General features: G+C 48.2%; 1 protein-coding gene across 2 annotated transcripts in view; it reads right to left on the reverse strand.

Annotated features, from left to right (window-relative positions):
• The window catches only part of ALOX5 (arachidonate 5-lipoxygenase), a 59,432-nt gene that overhangs the window by 13,530 nt on the left and 20,799 nt on the right, over positions 1–25,103 (reverse strand). For both annotated transcript variants that reach the window (XM_033208571.1, XM_033208572.1), the window contains exons 4-7: positions 17,925–18,047; positions 8,475–8,581; positions 7,471–7,643; positions 3,700–3,846 (exon numbers count right to left, since the gene is read on the reverse strand). In XM_033208571.1, coding sequence (XP_033064462.1) covers positions 3,700–3,846; positions 7,471–7,643; positions 8,475–8,581; positions 17,925–18,047 — 550 coding nt within the window. The remainder of the gene's footprint in view (positions 1–3,699; positions 3,847–7,470; positions 7,644–8,474; positions 8,582–17,924; positions 18,048–25,103) is intronic.

Consider the following 25,103-nt stretch of genomic DNA (forward strand, 5'->3'; position numbering starts at 1 on the left):
TTACTCTATACTGTCCCCCAGTTCTCTCTGTTTTCAAGCACAGCTTAACAGTAACCTTACAAATCCAGCAAGGAAAGTGTTCCCTCTGTGTTTTCTTTTCTTTTTGTTTGTTTTTTTTAAAGGCAGGGTGTCACTCTGTTGCCCAGTGTGGAGTGCAGTGGAGCTTTCATGGCTCACTGCAGCCTGAACTCCTGGACTCAAGCCATCTTCCCACCTCAGCCTCCTGAGCAGTTGGGATTACAGGTATGCACCACCATACCTAATTTTTTCTATTAAATTTTCTTTTCTTTCTTTTTTTTTTTTAGACTTGGTTGCCCTGCCTCTCTATGTGGTGTTTATTTTTTTCAAAAATTTTTTGGCTATGCCAGATTTCTTTTTCCATATGAATCTTTCAATTTTTAAATTGTTTTCTCTCCTTTTTAGTTCCTCTTCACCACCACCACACCTCCACCAAGAAAGATAAAAAATTCTGGCTGAAATTTTACTTGAAAGTGCATTAAGTTTTTATAATAGAATTTGGTAGAACTGACATTATTATGATATACAGTTTCCTCCCCAATATCAAATCACTGTTAAGAGTTCATTGTATATCCTTTAAAATAACTTCCTGGTTGGCCAGGTGCGGTAGCTCACACCTGTAATCCCAACATTTTGGGAGGCTGAGGCAGGCGAATCACAAGGTCAAGAGTTCCAGACCAGCCTGGTCAACATGGTGAAGCATCGTCTCTACTAAAAATACAAAAAATTAGCTGGGCATGGTAATCCCTGCTACCTGGGAGACTGAGGTAGGATCATTGCTTGAACCCGGGAGGCAGAGGTTGCAGTGAGCCGAGATCATGCCACTGCACTCCAACTTGGGTGACAGAGCGAGACTCCATCTCAAAATAATAATAACAATAATAATAATAATAACTTTATAGTTTTTCCTTATATGGATGTTATATTTTATTGTTGGTATGGAGAAAGGCTATTTTTTTCGAGAAATATATTTATCTAAACTCTTTGCCAAATGAACTTATTAATCTAGTAGCTTTTTAAAAAATTAGAATCTCTTATGTTTTCTAGGTCTACCATAGCATTACCAGAAAGGATAATGTTGCCTGTTCTTTGACAATATGTTTATTGATTGTTTTCCTGTTTTATCACGTGGTATGACCTCTAAAATAATGTCAAATAAAAACAGCGATATCAGCATTCTTATTTATTATTTTAATGGAAATGGCATTAGAGTTGCACCTTTTTGATGTTAGCTATCTTTATCATATAAAGTAAGGTTCCTCCTATTAATTTTTATTTGTTGTGGCTATTAAATGTTATTAAATTCACCTTGTGTGTGAATTGATATAATCATAAACTTTATCCTTATTGGTAAAATAAATTATGGTGGTAGCTCTCTTGATATTGAAATATCTGGAATAAGCCCTGCTTGGTTATTACATATAGTCATTTAATACACTGCTGCACTCACTTTGCTAATATCACCCTTAGATTTCTCTTCAATCTTTATTTAATACTTAGATTGGTCTTCAGCCTTCTTTTGAAGTCTGCCTGTGTCCAGTTTCAGAACTAAGCCTACGCCAGCTTTATAGGATCAATTTGGGGCTAATAAAGAGCCCTGGAAATGTTGGCTGTTTAGTAGCTGGGTGAGACTCAGCTGCTCGCCAAGTGGGTCTGTTTCCAATCACTATATGGAAATTGGCCTATTTTCTACAATTTCTTCTAATTTATCTTTTCCTAGGTTTTTAATCCATTTCCTCTAGTTTTTCAAATGTGTTGCCATATTACTCTCATTAAAAAAATATATAATCATAATTACTCTTTTTTAAGAGACGGGGTCTTGCTATTTTGCTCAGGCTAGAGTGCCATGGCTATTCACAGGTGTGATCATAGCACACTACAGCCTCAAGTGAGCCTCCTGCCTCAGCCTCCCACGTAGCTGGGACTACACTTGTGCACCACCATGGCTCATGACAATATAATTACTCTTTTTATGACTCCTTTTTTATTCTGAATCTTGAATATGTTTTTTTTCTCTCTCTCTTTTTTTCCGTCAGCCTCATGAGGAGGTTATTATTATTATTTTTTGGACCTTTCAAAGAACTAGATCTTGGAGTTACTATCCTCTGACTTTTATTTGCTTGGGTCTTTATAGTTTGCGAAGTTTCCATTTTCAGAAGAAGAAAGAGACCCAGGAACAGTCTGTGGCTTTCTCAAGGTCCCACTGCCTGTCAGCAAGTGGCTGAGCTGGAATTTAAGCTAGGCCCCTGACTCCAGGCTGCTCCAAGAGGTCTCTGAGCCAAGCTTTTGAAGGCACAATTGGTGGTGCCTGGGATCTCCGGGGATCTTGCAGAAATTTCATCTTCTTTTAGGTCACCTGTCCCTTTACCTACTGCTTCAGTTTCTTTGGCACAGGGCTTCTCTCTGGTAACAGATGGGAAGCTCCTCTGAGGGCACATGCCCCTAGGAGACCGTGGGGAGCCTGGAATCTAGAGAGTCAGATGACCTGGCTTGAATCCTAGCTCTGTGGCTGGCAGTGGGCACCTGTGCCTCAGTTTCCTTATCTGGGTAAAATGATCAACATCAATAAAGCCTACTACCTGGGAGGGTTGTGGTGATGATTACACAAATAAAGATAGGTTATCTAAAACCCCAGTGGTTAAATGTGCTTCAGAATCCAGAATTTTTAGGATTTTAGCAGTGGGTATACTTCATTATGTGCCATACCCCCTCCCACCCCAGGTCTAGGGCAACATACTATTTTACAATCAAACAGAGCAGTATTTCTGCAGTGATCCACATGCATATCACATTGAATGGGAAAAAGGCTCTAAATAACCTCACCTATTGCTTCAAAGAAGGTTTGTTCACAAACAATGAATTTGCTGCACAGTTTTGAAACATGCAGCAATTTTCAGATTCTTTAGATTTAGAATCGAGGGTGAGGGATTGTGGACTGTGCAGGTTAACCCGTAGGATAGCCTTGGCATGTGGCTGGTGCCTGACCTATCCAGCTGCTATTGTGTCCACAGCTCCCAAGGTCCAGTTCATGGACATTATTTGCTGAATGCTCATCTGCCAGTCTCCCACGGCATCCTCTGTGCAGTTCCTTCCTACCCCCAGGGACCTATGCCCAGTCCAGTCCTGGCCTTGGTCCCTGCTGTCTGCACACCAGCTCCCAGACTGGTAGCAGGCTGGTGCCAGGAACAGGTGGAGACAAAGCCCTGTGCCCACGTGCCTGTCATCCAGGGTCTCCCTCCTCCTCCTCCCTCATCTCAGGTGGACGTAAAAACTCACATCATTATCAAAGGTGGCATACCAGGACTGGCCTGGTTCCTGACCCCAGCACCCACGGTGCCCCTCAGTGGTTTTGGTCTCCAGCTCAGGCCACAGCTTCACCTGCCTGGCTCCTGGCAGCACCTTGACTGGGGGCCCTTGGTCAGGGCGCTGGGTGGAGAGTGAAGAATATCATCCCAGCGCAGGTCGTCCACAGTGTGCCTCCACCGGCCAGGGGCTTCTCAAGTGTGCCTTGGGGAGTACAGCCCTCTCCGCCCCTATGGACAGCCCACCTCAGGGCCGGCAGGAAGCCCTAGTGTCTTTCAAGACATAGCTTCCTGAGCTGGAGTGTGAGCGGAGCCACCTAGGAGCCCTGGATCGCGGAGGACTGAGCTGCTCAGAAAGGTGTGCCTGGAGGCAGCTTACCTGGATGGCAATGGGGACGATCTTGTTGGCCAGGTTCTTATACAGCAAGCAGATGGGAGCAGCCAGGAACTGGAGTGTGCAGGGGTCTGTTTTGTTGGCATCGATACCATCCAGTAGCTCAAAGTCCACGATGAAAATGTTCCCTTGCTGCAGGAGGCAGAGAGATGTGTCCAAATCAGGCTAAGCAGATGGGCCAAAAATCAGGCCTGAGGAAAGAGTGATGATCTCTGGGGCCCCCTCTCCCTTTCCTGTGACTCAGCGGAGTTTAGAATGTGTCAAAGGCTGATTGATTCACATGGAGGGTGTTCACAGGTTGTGGTAGTTCAGGGTAAGGTGAAGGAATGGCAGCAGCTCACTCTGCATTTGTAGTGTCTGAAACCTGCTTCACTGGCAGGAAAGATGAGAGACCGCACTGAGTGTCAGATTATAAGAAGAAAGGAGAGGTTAGGTGAAATAGATGTGACCAGTTAAATGTCAAAAAATGATGCTGCCGGACTCTACACAGAGGTCAAAACTGGGCGAACTCAACCCCAGTCAGAGCCAGGACAGGGATCTGCCTTGGGAGGAAGAGACAGGAAGCAGGGCAGGGCTGTCCACCGGGTCGGGTAGGGAGGCTGCAGGTGAAGGGAGAGGGGGTTCTGCATGGGCAGGGGAATCTACAGGGGTTGGGGGGGGGTCTCCAGGAGGTAGGGAAGGTCTGCGGGGGTGGGAATGAGTGTATGGCGGGAGAGGGGCTGCAGAAGCAGAGGGGGAACGGGCAGTGGCTGGGGAGGTGGGGGTGGTCTGCAGGGTTGGCCTGTTGTGCCCTGGTCTGAGACTGGCGACACGGGCGGGTCATTGGTGTAAATTCATCGGGCTTGCTGACCCTCGGATCCGTGCCCTTTTCTGTAGGGATTAACACCCCTCGACACACACAACAAGCGTGCCCGTGAAATGGGAGGCGGGCGACCGCTGCGAAGAGGGGCCCCTAGGAACGCCAGGTGCAGGGCAGGCCTGCTGGGCCGGGAACGCAGCGCTTAGGCCGGGGGTATGGCCGCTCCTTCTGAAGCCTTTTCTGTTTCCTGAGTGATGACGGAAAGGGTGAGGGTCCCGACTGCGAAGGGGTCAGGGTCTACTCCGCCTGGAGACATCCAGAGCGCCCCGCTACAGCTTCACCGATCGCGCCCGCGCGCAGGACCCCCGGGCTGCTCGGCGGCACGCAGGACTGAAGCCACCCACGCAGGACGAAGCCATCCACCCAGGACGGCGGGAACTCGGAGCCTGGCCACCGCCCTCCTCCTTTGTGTCGTTTGACACCAGGGATGAGCTCTGAGCATCTGTCGCGATGGCAGGGGGCGGGGGGGCGGGGAAACGGGGACTTTTCCCGCGGAGGCGCTCAGGGCACCTTGTGTTGGGGAGGGAGGCAGGTGGAGACCCTCGGGCTGGTCAGGCACACTGGTGTCTTGCCTTCTAGGACGACGGCTGGACAGCTGGACTTTGAGAGCTGAAGTGACCATCAGACTCTACCCAGAAGGAATGGCTGCTAATCCAATCTTGAGACCACCCAGGCTGGTGAACGTGATATTGGGAACAGGAGGCCTGGGATTTGGGGCCACTGCCTGCAGCATTTCTCTGTTATTCCAGGCCTCCCTTGCATCTTTCTGGAAAACGAGGGGCAGGTCTATTTCTCAGTTCTGACGTTTTAGGATTCTGCTGCTGACACTGGAGTTCTTGCCTGTCTAGAGTCCCTGTCCCCTCTGGTCAGCATATTCCATTCTCCTGGCCATGGGCACGGGCTCACAGAATCAGTGAGGCCCGATGATGGCCTAAGACATCTGCTGGGAGTGTTAGGAAACAGGGTCTTTCTTGCTGGGAGTGGGTGGTGTTTGCTAAGCTGGTGGAAGGTAAATCTGAAGCTGCTGGCGATCATTCTTTACCTCCAGGTAAGGAAACCCTCCTAAGGAAAAATCCACCAGAGGCAGAGGATTGAGACATGGAGAGAGAGAGACAGTGCAGGGGATGATCTGAGCCCTGGTCTGGTCCCAAATGAGTTAGCATTGCTTTTTACTGTTGCCTGAGCCAATAGAGTTCTTGGATTAAACCAGATGGAGCTGATTTTTGTAATCTGAAACCAAAGAATCCAAATACAAAGACTAAGAACTCAAACAAACTTGAGCTGTAACACTGAATCAATACCAACAACAGGGATACGATTTCCCTATTCATGTTCCAGAAAATAAATGCACATTTTACAAAACAATGTAGGCATTTTTAGTAGGCCACAAGCTTGCTGTAGATCACTAATGTGATTGTGGGGATTAAGAATCATGCTGGTGTGTAGGAAATGGGACGGTGTGTGTGTTAAGAGTCTAGTCAGTGTCCCAGCTACTCGGGAGGCTGAGGTAGGAGAATGGCCTAAACCCGGGAGGCGGAGCTTGCAGTGAGCTGAGATCCGGCCACTGCACTCCAGCCTGGGCGACAGAGGGAGACTCCGACTCAAACAAAACAAAAACAAAACAAAACAAACAAAAAAAAAGCGTCTAGTCAGTGAGGGGTAGGTCAGCTCAAAGGAAAGGCAACCCATAACCCATGTGCCCTGGAGGTGGCCAGGACTCCCTGTGGGAGGCTGTTGCCCTGCCCAAGTGCTGAGGACGGCCACTCCTTGGCTGCTGGGTGCACAGATGGCTGCTCAGAGTCTTCCAATTCTAGGATTCTATATGGCTTAATCTCTATGATCTCTGACTTGAAGTTTGAAACCTATAGCCACCGAATCAATGTTACTAAGTCTAGCAATTCAGTCCACTCAGGAACACAGATGCTGTCTCAGTGTATGGGGTATTGTAACGGTGAGCTGTTCACATGACCAGGAAGTGTTCTGGGCCTGGTTGGGTGCAGGAGGAGGAGGTTAGGAAGCACTGCCTGCACTGGGGCAGAAGACTTGTCCAGGGACTTCAGCTGGGTGGGTGACCCTCTAGATTCAGATGGGCCAGGTACTGGGGCTGTAGGTTTATCTCTAAAGGGCACCAACCATCCCTCTCCAACTAGGACCCCACAGTAAGCTGAGCTTAAAAGACTGGAAGCAGCAGAGGCCACCTGGACACCTGGGCACAGGCAGCAGGGCCTGGGTGGCAGAAGGCCCCGTCACACTGGTTCCATGGGGAAGAGGCAGGCTGATGGGCTAGCACCTGTTGCTGGGCCCCACCAGATTCACATGGAGCTGGTTTGAACTTCTGTCTCAAGACTAGGTCAGCCCTGCAGCCATAGGCAGCTGAGTCTGCAGGTGAGGATGGGGAGGAGGGTGCGACAGGAGCACAGGCAGCAGCATTTCTAACGAGAAAGTCAAACATTCTGTTGGGTTTCTCCTCGTGCCCCTTTTTTATTCTCACACAAGATCTACTTCTTTCTCCAGTGTTCTCCCCTTTGCAAGGTGGGTGATAACTGATGACTGTGTATATAAAGCACCTGTCACAATGCCTGTCCCACCACAGGCCCCTAATCAAGGATAGCTCCTGTAATTATTGATACTGATAGTGAAAATATTGACATTATGTTCCCAGACTCGAGCATCATGGAGAAACATTCCACGCAATTCCTCCTCTGATGTTGTACAAGACAGTCTGCATAATGCCCAGGACCCTGGCTGACACTGCTGCCAGGAAAAGGAAGTGGCTGCTCCAGGCCAGATGGGCCTGCAGTTAGTGTCTTGGGGGTCTATGAGCATTGGCCAGGAGGAAGTGGCTTCCACCTGACAGACTGTGACCTTGACCACTTCCCCAGCCCATCAACCCCTACCTGGACCTCCTGCTCCAAGCTGAGCTGTCGCTCCAGGCTGCACTCCACCATCTCCGTGGTCACCGGGAGCTTCTCCGGCAGCTCTGTGCAGCGCCGGATCAACACAGGGTTGCAGCCATTCAGGAACTGGTAGCCAAACATCAGGTCTTCCTGCCAATGATTCATGACTCGCTCTACCAGGAGAGAAGCGAGGCCCACCCTGAGCTCTGAGCAGAGGGCAGACAGGGCCATGGCCCTCCTGACCTCACCTGACCCCTGCAGAGCAGAGTCCCTGCTTGGTCTCCTCCCCCAAGATGGATGTGCCCTCCCTGGATGGGCACAGCTCCAACTGCTGCCCCCTGCCCATCACTGGGTCAGGCTGTGGCACCATCTCATCATCCCTGAGCTGGCCCTTAGTGGCTCAGAAGCCTCCCGGGGCACCCGTCTCTCATGAACTCAGGTTCTTCAGCCCAGCATGGATGGTCCAGGATGAAAGGAGGAGGGGCGTGGAGGAGAGTCCCTGGGGGCAGTTTTCCAACTTTGGTTCCCCATGTCCTGATTTCAGCACCTCCTCTTGTCCAGCCATTTCTGCCTCCTTAACGTCCTTCCCATGCCATGACTGGCCTCTATAAAGCTAGTGCTCTCACCAAACACATCCTAATCCAAAGGAACCCAAAGTTGCTTTCGTGTAAATGCCTAAAACACAAGCCAAGTTCTGCCTTTGCTCTGGTCAGAAGCACAAATGATTGATTTGTGCCAAGAAAAAGTTCTGATACTTTTCAGATTTTGATGGTGAAATGAGGTCGAGGGTACTGCAGCTTGAATATCTGAGGAGGAGAAACCACTGGGCACAAGTGTGACCACAGTGTGGAGTGTAGGGGGTGCCAGCCAGGGTGGCATGGTGGCAGCGAGGCCCACATGCTGCAGCAGGCAGGAAAGCCCTTGTCAATTTTGTGGTAAGTCTCAGACAAAAGAGCAGCATCCCCTGTCCCCAGCACCACTAGAGCCCCCAGAGGCACACTCACCAGAAATAGTGTTGCTGATCTTGACGAAGATTTTCTCAAAGTCGGCAAAGTCATTCCAGGAAGACTGGAACATGTGCATGAAGCGGTTGATGAACAGGTTCTCCATCCTGCAGACCAGGAGAGAGGTCACCTTGTACACACCAGCCATGCCTCCCTCTGCAGAGCCCCTTCACAGTGAGCTCTCAGAGGTCCTCACAACACACCCCCCCATGGCCCCAGGCAGCTCTGCAGAGAAAGGTGATTGGCTTTTCAGAACCAGGATTGAAACTGGCATCTATACAGGATGCTGTTCCTACTGCACCTCACCTGTCGAACAGACAGGCCAGTACCCTCCAGAATAGCCCACAGTGCCTTGAATTCCATTCACACATGTGTTCATTCATTCATTCATTCACTCATCAGACACTTGCTGTCCCCCACTCAGTGGGCCAGTCCCTGAGAAAGCTTCCAGGAACAGAGATCCAGCTGCTCTACTGTGTTGCCTGGATTTTGGGAACACGAACAGTTCAATTGACTTGAAAACTCATTTATTTTCTGCTTAATGGCTCCATGCTTGGTGCTGAGGACAGAAGTTTCCAAATGCTCACTGCACAAGACGAGAAAATAGAAACCCAAGGCCAGAGCTTGCTAAATTCAGAATGCAGGTTGCAGGTACCAAGGGGTGAGATGTGTGTGTGAGCAACCCCCAGGGCTTCCTGGAGGAGGCAGGGTTTGGGATGGGTCCAGGAAAGCTGGAAAAGAGGGGAGAGGCATCCCAGGCTTCCTCCATTGCCCTGCAGGGTGCAGCACAGGAGCGTGGGAATGCTGCCCAGTGTTCACCATGACACAGGCTGCCTCAGTTTCTCTCTCTGGCACACAAAAGACGGAGATTAACAAGTTAGCCTGTTTCCTCCCCACTGTCAGTGCTCAATTACTGCCCACTCTTCAGCCTTGACTCTGGCTGCCCCTCAGAGCTCAGGCCTTTGCCTTGGGCCTTTGCACATCTGTTTCCTTCAGGCTGGAATGCTCGGTGCCCCTTTCTTTTCTGCTGTGGACTAAATTGTGGCCCCCAAATTCGCATGTTGAAGCCCTGACCCCCAGTGTGATGGCATTAGGAGGTGGGGCCTTTGGGAGGTGAGTAGGGTTAGATGAGGTCACGAGGGTGGGGCACCCATGATGGGATTAGCGTCCTCCTAAGAAAAGGAAGGCACCAGAGGGCTTATTCATGCCCTGTCCCCATCTCTCCTCTGCCACGTGACCATACTATGGGAACACAGAGAGACATCTGCAAGCTGGGAAGAGGGCCCTCGCCAGCAAGTGGATTGGCTGGCACCCTGATCTTGGACTTCTAGCCTCCAGAGCTGTGAGAGACAAATGTCTGCAGTTTAAGCCATCTGGTCTGTGGTATTTTGATGTGGCTGTCCCAATAGGCTATGCCATTCTTCTACTGCGCATATGGGGTGAGTGTGTCTGGAGAGCTCACTGGAGTGATGCTGTCTCTGTTCATTTCCTCTGTAGCTCTTACTGCAGCTTAGGTGCAAACTCATGTGTGTGAATCGGTGCCCGCTGCCCTATGCATGCTGAGGGCACGGTCATGCCTGCACTTTATTCAGCATTGAGCCCAGGCCTCCTAGTGTCCAGAGGGGCTCATGCAGCATCGCCTCGTGGACTAAAAGGTGACCTCACCTGGTGCAAGGGATTGTGCCCGGGGCATTCCTCCAGTGGCTCCTCTTCCTGCCTACCCCCGAGGAGGCAGCCCTACGTGGCCAGGATCCCCCACTTCTCAGGTGGAGTCTGGCTGGGTCTGAGCTGTAGACACACACACCTTGTCATGGGAAAATCTGGGGAGTCAGGGACCTCCCCACATCCTCCTGATCCAGCAGAATCAGAGAATGGAGGCTGGGGAGAGCCTGGCTGATGGGACACAGGGCTTGGTGACATCCCAGCTCTGTCGTACCAGGGGAATTACCCTGTGACCATGCATGAAGGCAGCAAACTGGAGCAACCACAGGGGGGATCTCTTAGGATAAGCAGGAGACACTGGGGGTCTCTCCTGCTTGCCCTGCCAGGCCTAGGGGTGCATCCAGGCAGAACAGCAATCCCTTTCCATTCTTCCTTAGCTTAGCAAATGCTTCTCTCCTTTGTCCTGGCTACCCTGGGTCTCCGAGGAGGCCATGATGCTCAGGAGAGGGTACTGGGACCACAAGGCTGGAAGCCTTTGTGAGTACTGTTTTTTTCTCCTCATGTGTCAGGACAAAAAAGCAGCCTGCAGGTGGCCAAGAGGGTGTACTGCTGGAAGTTGCCATGGCACAGTCTGGGCAGTGTGGCCAGCTTTGTGATGGGCTGCATACAGTAGGTGCTCAGTGCTACAGCAACCTGGAGCTGTCGAATAATGCCAGCATCATCTTCCAGTCCTTCTGGTACCTTCTTCACTTGGATCCAGCCCCTCATGGGGAAGGAGGGTCTTTTACCCAGATTCTTGCTGCAGCCTTTCAGGGAGGCCGCTGTGGCCTCACCAAGGCTACGACCAGCAGCCAGGCACCGGAATACCCAGAGAAGCTTCTTTCAGCCTTGCTGCCTCCTTCCTCCCCCAGCACCTCTTGTCAGCTGAGTGTCCTGGGCTAGGAACGCTCGTCAAACTAGAGGAGTAAACCTCACTGTAGCATCTGGTGTCAGTCTGGGTGGGGAAAAGAACTTATTTCTGGGAGATGAGAGTCCTTCCCAAGCCCCGAGAGCCCTGTAGGGCCTGAAGATGGCCCAGCACCAGATGGTGCTCCAGAAAGAGGTCCTATGTTGGGGCGCCTGAGGTCCCAGGTGGTCGCTCACCCCTGTTCTTTGGAGGAACCAGGAGTGAGTCGTCACCATCTCCCCAGCTGGGTCTGTTTGACCTCAAAACAGGAGGTTTGCTCTGAAAACAGGGTGGGTGTGACGGTTCTCAGAGGAAGCCACAGATCCAGGAAGAAGTGGAGTTAGGAGGAACATATTTGCGTGTCATCTAGGGGCAAAATATTTCTATATCCTTACAGATAACTGGAATATTCAGGGCATCAAAGATCCGCTTTTGTAAAAAGAAGGAACCTGCAGGCCAGAGAGGGCACCAGGTAAGGTCACAGGCAGGTAACAGCCACCTTGGTCACCTGGTCTCGGGGTGGTGACCGAGCTTTCTCCTGAACCTTCAGCTTTCTCCTGTGTCAAACCGTGGTCCAAACTGGGCACCAGCTGTTGGCCGTGTGCCAGGTGAGCCCCAGCCCTCGCCCCTACTTCTCCCAGGACCGGCCTCATTTCTGTACTGTTCCTCCTCACTCGAAGGAAACTCTCTTTCTCAATTTCCTTTAACAAGGCCATGGAGGTTCACCTGACCTCTGTCTCCCTGCTTTTTCCTTCTGCTAATAGCTTTTCCATTTTTCATGCCACAGTTGTGCTGTGCAGGGCGGGGGCAAAGCCTGCTGAGGAGGGCTGGCCCCCTTCCAGGCACAGCAGGTGGCTAGGAGGAACTGCGTGCCAGAGTTACTCAGAAGCAGCCAGGAAACCAAGCTGTCCCCAGCCAGAGGTTTAACAGGGAAGGCCTCCTCGGTGATTTCAGCCAGGAGTTTCAGTTTCCTGCCAGTGGGCACTGAGTTTAACCCACACTAGGGGGTGAGTGTAGCCATCAGATTTTAACAAGGGCCCCAGGGGATTCTGACGCAAGCTATACTTTGACAACCACTGCTGAAGAGGTTGCAATATTTTCCAAATTAATTTGACTACAGAACAGATCGTTTTTGTTGAGGGAAACATGACTTCATGTTTTGTATTAACTCTTGGTCTTATTTTATGACGCCTTTTTAACAACAATATGATGCTACCTTAGCAAATAACATTGAAATTTTCTAGCCTTGTCTAAATTTTAGATGGGATTTCCCCCCTACATTTTCCAAACAAATTTATTTTACAATGGGACCCATCTCTGATTTCATAACAAAATTTAATGAAAGTCAGTACGTTTTATAGGCATCAGTTAATAGGAGAGGATTATTTTGAAAATTTCCAAGGATTTCAGAGGTTTTAGGGTAGCATTTGGGAAGTTAAGTGGGAGAATTCTACTTGTGTCACAGGAAAAGCGGTTCCTATGAGTGCTTTGGTGACGGGGCCAAATGGTTTCTGAGCTGGAATGACGATAAGAGGGGAGGGGGTCTTCTTCCCATATACAAACCCACGCTTTGCTTTCCAATGCCTGGCCAGCAGGCTCCCTCCTCTTCCCGCCTCTTTCCTTCGCCATCACTTCTCCCGACACCCAGCCTGGGCCCTCACCCTTCCTGGTGCTCGGGAGTCCCTGCCTTCCTCCACACGCACTCTGCCCTTCCACTGAGCTCAGGGCCCTTATCTCCTGGCCTGGCCCCTCTGCAGCCTTCCTTGCCTGGGGGACTATAGCTCCTTCCCTGCACCCGTGGTGCCTTTTGTTTTTGTCTTTTGAGACAGGGTCTCACTCTGTTGTCCAGGCGGGAGTTCAGTGGCGCAGATCACTGCAGCTTCCACCTCCCCGGCTCAAACGATCCTCCCGCTCGGGCCTTCTAGAACACTGGGATTACAGGCGTGAGCCTCCGCACCCACTCCCTACCCCTCATCCCCCTTCAGGACGCTGCCATCCATGTAGCTGGGTCGCCTGGAGCACAGGGCATGTGGCCGGCCTGTGGGGCTGGGGCAGGGCCAGTGGGAGGGGCTGCCCTCAGAGCGCACCCCCCAGGCCTCTGCCTGCCCCCAGGCCCCCTCTCCCCCGTCCTTTACCAGGAGTCCCTCGTCACCTTCTCCGCTCAGCGCCGCTGTACAGCTCCCTCAACCCAACCCCTGGACTCAACTTCGCCCCAGCCTCCTTCGTGCCCAGCGTCCCTTGTAAATGACCCACCGGGCCGGGCGCCCGGCGTTCTCTCTCGGCCTCTCCCCAGTGGCCTGCTCTCCGCCCACCGGCGCTCGCCCGGCCTCCCTGCCTCTGTGCCTTCACCTGACCACAAAGGCGGCCAGGGCAACTTCCGCGCGGCTTGACTGTCACGGCTCCCTATTTATCCCTGGACGTGGGAAACTCGGGCTCATAGTGCCTCTACTTACACTGCGGCACAGATTGGCGCTTCCTATGCCGCCTTCACCGGAAGACACCCCTGGGATCCTGGGGTGAGGGCGGCTCCATCGGAGACCCTTTCCGGAGCTGCTCCCGCCCATTCTCATAGAGGGAAATAACAGGGCGTGGGAGCCCCCCACCCCTCGCCCCCACCTCTTCCAGGACCTGCCGCATATCTGCACTGTCCTGCCCCGCTAGGAAGGAAACTCTCTTTCTCAATTTCCTTTAACGGGGACATTGTCTTTTCAGCCCTGCCACCCCCTGCAGTTGTCTTCCAGGCTGCAAACAGGGTGTGGGGTGGTGAACACATCAACTGCTCCTCCCTCCACACCACCAGGAAATTTCGCAAACCACTTGGCTCTCGGCGGCCTGGCCTCGCCACACCTGTGCCCACAGTCTCTCTCCGCTGCCGTCCCCTGTGCCATTCTCCAGGTCCCACGTACCTCTCTGCCTGGGCCCAGTAAGACCTGGACAGATGGCCCACGGCTGCAAAGCCTTCCTGGGCCCCATCAGAGAGAATGCCCAGGTGGAGCGAGGGTCCCCTGCCCACCCCGCAAGCGCAGGGGCCCTTCCAAGAGTGCAGCCCTAGGCCGGTGTGTGATGGTGGAGATGGGGTCCCAGAGGGCCTGAACCAAGAATGGAGAAGACTAAGGCTGTCTTTAGGGAGAAACTTCTCTGAGGGTCTGATGTATGCGGTCCCATTTTAATCTCATAACAACCCTGAGGAGGAGCTGGGGCCGGGTCTCATTGTTCATTTGAGGACACTGATGCTCCGGGAACTTAGATGACTTCCCTAGGGTCCCCCCCACCCTCACCGGCCCAGAGCCCTCTCCCAGGCACCCCTCATCCCCACAATGGCTCCTCTAAGCTGCTTCCTTGTGGTCCAGCCCCCTTGGCTCAGCTCCTCAAATGCAGGGACACCTCTTCTCTCCCCAGCAGACCTCAAGGGTCTCCATCCACTGTGCCGGCACAGAGGCGGTGCTCAGAGGTGGGGCTAAGCTTACTGCACAGCCTGCTGCGCCAAGAGGGGCAGAAGGGCCCCTTTCAGGATTCCTTTGCTCTTCTCCTGTCAATAGGCCATCACTCAAGGGGCTAAGTGACAGGACGATGTGGAGAAATGTGGGCTGCAGCACTTCTGGGGCCGAGGGCAGGGTGGGCGGCACTGGGGAGCACAGGGGAGGGGACCTCACTGAGGCCAGGGGCTTCTAGAAGCTTCTGCAAGAAGGGGCTCCTCACCCATGTCTTAGCCAAGAAGTGGGGCAGGCAGGTGTGGCACAGGAAACAGCCAGGTCAGAGATAAGAGATGCTCTGCAAAGCCCTGCTGGATCCCCACGATGGAGCGTCCTATGCATGTAGGACCCGAGAGACGGCAGGGGCGGGCGCATCCCTACGGATGTGTCTCCATTTCTGGGCAGAGACATCTGGGCTCTCACCTGCAGCTGAGCCAACCAAGAAATTATATTTACTTTTTAGAGCGAGCCTCCAACAAATTATACATGCACTTGAGAATGAGCCCTCCCCATGTCTTGAGAGATGGAGTCCAGGGAGGCAGCTGGAAAGATCCTCCTGCCCTCACTCAGGAGAGATGGTGGAGCTGGGAGAGGAGGAAGCACTCCCTGGGACCCAGCAGATGGACTTGACTCAGCAAATAGATGCAACCTTATGTGGGGGGTGGGGAGGCCCAGGGAGGCATACAGGCCAGTGGTCTTAATCCTGGCTATATACTGGAATCCCCCAGTAGCCCTAAAATATAACAGTGCTGGACTGTGCCTCGTTCCACGGTTTGTGCAGAGTGGGCAGTATGGAGTCTGTAACACTAAACACACAGGATTGGGAACCATGTATCTAGGCTGTTGTTAGCCATGATGGGGATACATGAAAAAGAGGTGCACAGATACCTTCTATACCATAGGATAGGCACTCATTAAATGCTGTTAAAATGGAGAGTGACCCAGTTGGCACTCAGGGGCACTCAGGAGCCAGCTGGGTCACACTTTCATTTTAATAGGATTTAATGAGCACCTGTTCTTTGACAGCTGCTAAGATACAGAGGCTCCTGAGATACAGAGATGACAATGACCTTCAGAAACACTGAGCAGACATAAGAAAGGCAGTCTGGCCTTCACTCCACCATTCATTCATCCATCCATCCATCCATCCATCCATCCATCCATCTCTCTGTCTACACTTCCATCTATCCACTATCCATTCGCCATCAATCCATCAATCCATCCATCCACCCATCTGTCCATCCATTCATCTCAGTATCCATCCATCCATCCATCCATCCACCCATCCACCCACCCACCATCCATCTATGAATCCATCCATCCATATATCAATTTCTCATCTATCCCTCCATCCATCCACCATCTACCTCTTCTTCCCTCCTTCCTCCTTACCTTCATCCATCCATTCATCATCCATCTCTCAATCCATCCATCTGCTTGTCCATCTGTTTGATTGTCCATCCATCCTGTATTCCTCCATTCCCTCCTCCACCATTACTAAGCCCAGGTGGCACTACTCTCCACCTTACTACCTCACCATCTTTATCATCCTTTCCAAACTGTCTCTTTCATAGGGGCCTTCTGTCCTGTTTGTCCCCTCCTGGTCTGGGATCTACCCCACTAAAGCTACATGGCTTTGATCAGCAATCCCAATCCCAGAGCAGGGGAAGGGAAGTGAGCCCTTAACTGCCATGATGTTTCCAGGGAGATGTTGGGTGCTGCTGCATTACCAATCCAGATGTTTGGTTTTAATTTTTCTCTCTAGGAGACCTCGATTGTGGTAGGAGAAAAATGCCCCAGCTTTGGACACAAACAGACCTGGATTCAAATCCTGGTTTTGCCAATTTCTGCCTAAATGACTTTAGGCAAACTCCTTGACCTTGACCCTTGGAGACTCAGTTTCCTCACCTAGAAATGGTCAATAATATTATTTACCTCCCAGGATGGCCATGAAGCTTAAAATAGATGATTGTACCCCCCAAAACAGCTACAAAATGTTTAGAATAAATAATATTATTTTAAGCTTTGAAGACTGGCTGAGTTCTCAGCCCTGTCTACTTGCTGGGTGGGCAGACCCAAGGCCAGGGTCCCACCCTCGTAGACTGTCATCTGTAGGTGTGGGGTTGGCCTGGCACTGGGAGGTGCTAATGCTCCTCAGAGGATTCTAGGTATAAGAGGAAATGAAAATCTTTGGACCCCAATTCACTCTGCCAAAAGGGAAAAATTAAGGTGAAAGCTGAGTCATGCAAGGAACTAAGATAGCTACAGATAAAAGGTAAAAACCCCCACAGGTAGCTCTCAGTGTTCACCTTATCAAGTGCTGATGTACTGAGTGCAAGAGGAATACATAACTGACTATTCCCCTACCTGCTCCTTTTCTTTTGCAACATGTGGATTCAGTAATGTGACCATGCCCTCCCTTTCTTCCCTCCAGCCTGCTTTTCTCCTTTAAATATTGATGCCCTTAAAGGCATCTTTGGAAAAAGGCAGAGACCACCAATTGTTCCTGTGGATTTGTGTTCCTTTTTTCCATGTATGTCTTTAACCTTAGCAAAATAAACCTCTAAATTGATTGAAATCTGTCTCAGATACTTTTTGGATTACATAAGGGTCAGTCCAGTTTCAGAACCATGGATTTAGGGTTTGCCAAACTGACATGATTTTTACAATTCCCTACAGGGTCAATGTGCAGATTTAAAGACCCCCTCCACTACACCTGGGGTAGGGTCAGAGGATCCATATGTTTAACAAGCAGCCTGGAGTCTCCTGATAGCCTGGGCAAGCTTTAAAATGCCCTGCAGACATTCAGATGAAACAAAGGTGCACAGAATCCATATCTCTGCCATTTATTAGCTGGGGGCCTTGGACAAGGAAGGTACTCGACCTCTGTATTCCTCAGTTCCTCAACTGTAAAATGGAGACAATGACTGTGATTCCCTCGTGGGGTTGTGACGGAGGAACAGGGGATATATGTCATGGGATCAGCACTGGCATTTTGGCCATTCTTACCATAGCACCTGCCATCTTGGTGACAGCCTGGACACAAAGCCTTCACACCTTTGAAGTGGCCACAGAGGGGATGAGATGTGGACGGGGAGGAGGCATTCCAACTAAAGACCCCTGCTTTGGGCCAAAAACACATGTATGTCTGGTGTCTGGAGTCCTCTAGGTTGTGACTTTTTTAGATACTGGTTGTCCTGCAATTGTGCATTGAGAATCCACTCTATGGCCAACATATCATCAAAGCGTTTGGCTCAGCTAGGCTGTTCCCCCAACCCAAGGGCCCCATAAGGAAAGGAGTGAGGGCCCCACCCCCAACACCAGCCGCTGGAGGGGCTGCCCAGAGTCCCTCAGTTCTCATAAACTTACGCTTTGGAGTAATTCAGAACAAAGTCCACTCCTTTTTCACTATCAAACTGAATATCACGGGGTAAATCCTTGTGGCATTTGGCATCGATGCTCAAGGGAAAGCCAGGGTTCCACTCCATCCATCTGAGCATGAGAAAGGAGAAGAAATTGGGTTAAATGCCGGCCTTTGGTCTGCCCCTTCAGCTGAGCGCTGCCCACACTGTCAGACGGTGTTACACAGGGAGATTGATGTACCCACAATTAAAGTCAACACATCACAAGCTGACCCTGGGTCCAGTAAGCTTCTGGGACCTCTTCCAAAGTCCAGTGGCACCAACTTTGCTGTGCCCTGAGCATCAGAGTGGGAACCCTGAGACTGAGCTTACAGTGGTACAGGTGCGCACCACTGCATAAAAAGTTCTGAAGGTAGTCTAGGGAGACCTCACTTACTAGAGGTGACACTGAACAGCAGAGGCCTGCCTTGCCAGTCACTGGAGGTAGAAGGCGTTAAGGCTGCCCAGCCACGCCCAACCTGGACATCCACCATTCTGCCAGCTTGGTCAGTGTGTGCCCTGGACTGCATGCATGTCCTGCATGTGGCATTTGGGGAAATGGGACAGTTCCTATGACTTCACAATAGGACGACAAGGCAGCAGGTGGCTTGGGAGAGGGACCCAGACACAGACGGCTAAAAGGCTTCCTCTCTCACCTGTTGGTTAATAGCAGGTTTAGAGATTATTACAATCAAAACAGCTTCCCCAAAGACAAGCCATGCACTGCATCCAATAAACATGCTCAGATTCTGGCATCCTTGAAACTTATCCTGTGGCATTGGGCATTTGCGTTTTCAAAAATGTTTATTTTGCTTTTCTTTTTGTTTACTTATTGACTAAACTTAAGCTGTGAACATGTCAGAGGTGTTTGAACCAGAGCAACTCCATCTTGAGTAGGGGCTGGGTAAAATAAGGCTGAGACCTACTGGGCAGCATTATCAGGAGGTTAGGCATTCTAAGTCACAGGATGAGATAGGACGTTGATGCAAGATACAGGGCACAAAGATCTTGCTGATAAAATGGGTTGTGATAAAGAAGCTGGCCAAAACCCAATGAAACTAAGATGGTGATGAAAGCGACCTCTGGTCATCCTCACTACTCATTATATGCTAATTATAATGCATTAGCATGTTAAAAGACACTCCCACCAGTGCCATGACAGTTTGCAAATGCCATGGCAATGTCAGGAATTTACCCTATATGGTCTAAAAAAGGGAGGAACCCTCAGTTCCTGGAATTGCCCAACCTTTTCCTGGAAAACTCATGAATAATCCACCCCTTGTTTAGTACATGATCAAGAAGTAACTATAAGTATGCTCAGTCAAGCAGCCCATGCTACTGCTCTGCCTATGGAGTAGCCATTCTTTATTGCTTTACTCTCTTAATAAACTTGCTGTCTTCCACAATGGTTGAACTAGTTTACAGTCCCATCAACACTGTAAAAGTGTTCCAATTTCTCCACATCCTCTCCAGCACCTGTTGTTTCCTGACTTTTTAATGATCGCCATTCTAACTGGTGTGACATGGTATCTCATTGTGGTTTTGATTTGCATTTCTCTGATGGCCAGTGATGATGAGCATTTTTTCATGTGTCTGTTGGCTGCATAAATGTCTTCTTTTGAGAAGTGTCTGTTCATATCGTTTGCCTACTTTTTGATGGGGTTGCTTGTTTTTTTCTTGTAAATTTGTTTGAGTTCTTTGTAGATTCTGGATATTAGCCCTTTGTCAGATGAGTAGATTGCAAAAATTTTCTCCCATTCTGTAGGTTGCCTGTTCACTCTGATGGTAGTTTCTTTTGCTGTGCAGAAGCTCTTTAGTTTAATTAGATCCCATTTGTCAATTTTGGTTTTTGTTGCCATTGCTTTTGGTGTTTTAGACATGAAGTCTTTGCCCATGCCTATGTCCTGAATGGTATTACCTAGGTTTTCTTCTAGGATTTTTATGGTTTTATGTCTAATATTTAAGTCTTTGGTCCATCTTGAATTAATTTTTGTATAAGGTGTAAGGAAGGGATCCATTTTCAGCATTCTACATATGGCTAGCCAGTTTTCCCAGGACCATTTATTAAATAGGAAATTATTTCTCCATTTCTTGTTTTTGTCAAGTTTGTCAAAGATCAGATGGCTGTAGATGTGTGGTATTATTTCTGAGGGCTGTGTTCTGTTCCATTGGTCTATATCTCTGTTTTGGTACCAGTACCATGCTGTTTTGGTTACTGTAGCCTTGTAGTATAGTTTGAAGTCAGGTACCGTGATGCCTCCAGCTTTGTTCTTTTGGCTTAGGATTGACTTGGCAATGCGGGCTCTTTTTTGGGTTCCATATGAACTTTAAAGTAGTTTTTTCCAGTTCTGTGAAGAAAGTCATTGAATCTATAAATTACCTTGGGGATGGCATTGAATCTATAAATTACCTTGAGCAGTATGGCCATTTTCATGATATTGATTCTTCCTATCCATGAGCATGGAATGTTCTTCCATTTGTTTTTGTCCTCTTTTATTTCACTCAGCAGTGGTTTGTAGTTCTCCTTGAAGAGGTCCTTCACATTGCTTGTAAGTTGGATTCCCAGGTATTTTATTCAGCTCAGAGTGACTTTGATGCTGCCTTGTAGTTGGACAGGATTTATGGGCAGAAAAAGGAACGTGATGTACAGAAAATGGAAATGAGGTACAGAAAGAGCCAGATTGGTGATGGCTCAGCATTTGCCTTACTTGAGCCCAGTTTGAACAGCTGGCCACTGTGAGTAGCTGAAGTCTGGCTGCTGTGATTGGCTGAGTTACTTGCTATGAGAGTAGGTGACAGTCTGTTTACATGTCCAGTTAGGTTACAGTTCATTATGTACAGAGAAACTTTTAGGCTGAATTTAAAATATGTAAGGAGAAAGGTTTAAGCTAAACTCATTAACACCTAGAAGAGAGAAGGTGTTCATTCAATAACTAATTATGGAGCACCTACTACGTGCCAGGAAGTGCTTTGTGCAAAATAGAAGAACATGTAACCCCAATACAGGGCAAAACTACAAAGAAATGGAAGCCATAAATGAAACTATGAGAGACATATAAACCAAAAATAAAATTCTAAGCCCCGCAAGTGACTGATGGACCCTTCCCTTGACCAAGGGCATTCCAAAGTTTACCTGAAAAATTAGTTCAGGCCATAATAGGGATGAGTGGCTAAACATACCTCATTGTACTCTCCTCCTTCCTGGAATTCAGGCACAGCTGATCAGCATTCACATCAACACAGAGATGTTAAGTCCGATAGAACAGACTCTTTAAGATTGATAAGAAACATTTACAATTGATTCTACCTGAAGCCTGCTATCTGGAGGCTTCATCTGCATGATAAAAACTTTGTTTCCACAACCCCTTATCTTAACCAAGACATTCCAAGTTTTTAGATAATAATTCTTTTAAACAGTTGCCAATCCGAAAATCTTTGAATCTGCCTATGACCTGGAAGCTCCCCTCCCCCAAGTTGTCTCACCTTTCCAAATTGAACCACTGTCCATCTTACATGTATTGACTGATGTCTTATGTCTGTCTAAAATGTATAAAACCAAGTACCCCAACCACCTTGGGTGCATGTTCTCAGGATCTGCTGGGGCTGCATCATGGGCCATTGGTCAGTCATATTTGGCTCAGAATAAATCTTTTCAAATACTTCACAGAGTGTAACTCTTTTCATTAACCAACATGAAAGTCAGATACAGATGTAATAAGCAAGGACGAAGAGCTCCAAAAGGAGAGAGGGTAATATATGGAGAAGTGAAAAAAATCAAAGAAATAAAAGAACTTCCTTAAGTTGAAAAATACTTCAATATCTTAAGTCTGTGAAAGGAAATTAAAGTTTAGGACCCCAGACTCATTTAGTCAAAGGAAATGTTGAGCTGGGAACTGTGTCATGCAAACCTGCCTCCCACTTTTGGTTCCTAAATAAGATGTCTATGATGAAAAGCTGCATGTCTCCACCATATTTTGCTCACAAGGAAATTCCTAGTGAACTGTTAAAATTTCACCATGGCAATGCAAATTGATCACTTATCTTTACAAGCGCAGTCACCCACCAGATACAAATGCATATCTGATTGTTCCCCTGCCCTATTTTGTCTATTTTCTCTTATGTAAAATGCAGATGCCCTGCACTTTTCCTCTGCCCCATTTGTTTATATCATCTTATGTTAAAAAATGCAGATTCACTGAGCCAGACAAAGGCATGAATGACTATTTTTCCCTGCCTTGCTCTTACATGAAAATTGTGTACTTCTCAATATCCTGTCCTTTCCCCTATAAATTTGGAACCCTCAAAATCATCTTCAGAGAAAGACATAGAGCTGTCTCCCGGGCGTGCATCCTTAACTTTAGCAAATAAGTCTCCTAAAATGATTGAGACTCATCTCATTATTTTTCTCAATGACAAGTCCTAGGTGGAAAAAAAAAAAAAAGCAAAAAGATACACCTAGGTATATACTGATTAAAATTTAAAATGTCCAAGAGACAGGAGAACATGAGCGAAAGAGAGAGAGAAGGAAAGAGATGCAGAGAGTGAATGAGAGAAGAAGAAAGTGGAGGAAGGAGGGAGATAGAAACTCTAGGAAAAGAAACAATCAAACTATCATTAGATTTCTCCTTTGTCATTCTGAAAATGGGAAGACTGAAGTGTATACAGACTTTTTTTAGATCTTCATCTAAGCCTCTCATATTGTCATCAATGAGGGCAGGGGAATTTGTTTTGAGGGGATGGGTGGGGGCACAGGAGGACAAGCACAGACTCAGATCTTACACTACACATGGACCTTCTGAGGAAATTAATTGAACGAGTTCAGCTGAACAAAAATTAAATTAGAATGAATCTATAAACTCCTAAATACAGCAAAGAATATTCATTATAAAACTACAGGAAATATAATAGTAAACAAAGAAACAAAAATATGAGAGTGATGTTCATCACTACCACCACTACTTGTTTTGGGAATTCCAGCCATGCAATAAGAAAAGAATATCAGTGGTGTAGATAATGGAAAGTAAGAGACAAAATTATTATCATTTAGATAATATGAGCACATTAACTAACCAGGCTCACTAACAATAAACAAACAAGAACAAGTGATTAGAACCAATGAAATAATTCAGTAAGAGACCAATGTACAGTAAATGTAAGAAACAAGTAATTTACATTTATCCCAGCAACATTTTTGCAAACAGAAAAATATCCTGCTCAGAACAGCAAATGCTACATGTAGAGTAGCTAGAAAGATGACTGTTATTTCCCCCATTTTATAGCTGAGGGAACTGAGGCACAGACAGATTAAACAACTTTCACAGGACTGGAGAATGTGCCGGTTAAGTGTGAGTTGAGCCCAGACACTCAACTCCAGAGCTCATGACTGCCATCCTATGCCAGCTTGTACTGTGGGTGTCATCATCCCTGTCATCCAAGTCAGGAGGAAGGACGTCATCCCTGTCATCCAAGTCAGGAAGGGATGCTACCGGGAGAGTTCCACCCCTACTTTGCAGCATGTATGAAAATGTGGCAGGAGTGGGGCATGGTGGTGCACCATGCTACTTGGTGCTCCCCACCATGCTACTTACACTCCCCAGCTACTTGGGAGGCTGAGGTGGGAGGATGGATTGAGCCTGGGAGTTTGAGGCTGCAGTGAACCGTGATCATGCCACTGCACTCCAGCCTAGGAAACAGAGCAAGACTCTGTCTCAAAAAAAAAAAACAAAAACCCAAAAAAACCCCAGAAAATAAAAAAAGGTAGATGAATGAAAGGTGCAAACTCAAAGAGGAAATTATAAAAGTATCAGACAAAATTACAGGGGAAGTATTTGTGTAACGCTGGGGTGGAGAGGGCTTTCTTAAGCAAAGTAGGAAACCCAAAAGTTATAGATGTAAACAATACATAGTTAATAAAATAAAGAACCAAAATCTCCTGTGGCAAAAGCAACAGAAGACAAATAATAAATGCTATACATATGTAACAAACGGATACTATCCTGATATAGAAAGAGCTCCTTTAGATTAATAATTGAAAGAACAATAGGGAAGAAAAAAAGCTTATAAACAGGCAATGCAGTGATGCTTAACTTATTAGTGGTCAGGGGAGTGCAGATTAAAACAACCACAAGGTCTTAGGGATTTGTAGACTGTCAAACAAGGTCATCGGGTACTGATAAATGTATGGATGGGTAAAAGTATCTTTTCATACACAGTTGGTAGGATCGCAAATTACTATACAATTTTGTGAAAGGATTTTTGTTGGTATTTCTTAAAATGAAAAAAATGCTGATTTGTTCCAGCAATCTGCGTTCTGGAAATGGATCTGCCAGTAACTAAAGCACCAGTACATCAAGATGTTTGTACAAGATTGGTTCTGGCAGCATTGTTTGTACTGCAGTATCCAAAACAAACAGACACACCTACAAATGGGAAATGAACTGAATGTCAGTGAATAGGGGAATGGCTGAGTAAATTATGGTGCATTCCCAGAAGGCAAGAAATAAGTAGCAGTTTAAGAAGAGGAAAATAAATGAGATACTATTTCACACACAAGAATGAAAACATCTGAAGATGCGAAGTGTTGGTGATGCAGGGAAACAGTGAATCTCAGAAACAGAAACAGTTGCTGGGGTGTCCACTGGCAGAATGCCTTTGGAAAACAATCAGCAATATCTAGAAAGCTTAAAAATACATGTGGTCTGCAACCCTGCAACTCTACTTCTTGGAATATTCCCTACGGTAACTCTTCCATGAGAGCACAGAGAGACGTGTGAGAAAGCTCATTGTAGCTTGGTTTGTAACAGCTAGAAATTAAAGACAGCCTGCATGCCCATCAGCAGGAGAGCGGATGAGCACGTGGGTTATTCAGATACTAATGTTCCATGAAGAAGTTAACTGCATGAACCACATCTGTTCGTGTCAACCAGATCCTCTTCAATACGTAATGATGAGTGAAAAGTGCAGGTCACAGAATGATTAGATTAAATTACATCGATTAACAAACACCCACACTTTGCCATTTACTGCTGTGTGTGAGTGTGCATGTAACACAGACAGATGTGGTCACAGTGGGAGAGTACAGGCTGTGGGCTATGACCTGGGTCTGCTTCTCCTTCTCCCTGTGTGACTGAGTGAGTAAGGAGGGCTG

This window comes from Trachypithecus francoisi, unplaced genomic scaffold (genome assembly GCF_009764315.1).
Source record: "Trachypithecus francoisi isolate TF-2019V2 unplaced genomic scaffold, Tfra_2.0 Lachesis_group9, whole genome shotgun sequence".
NCBI classification, from domain to species: Eukaryota; Metazoa; Chordata; class Mammalia; order Primates; family Cercopithecidae; genus Trachypithecus; species Trachypithecus francoisi.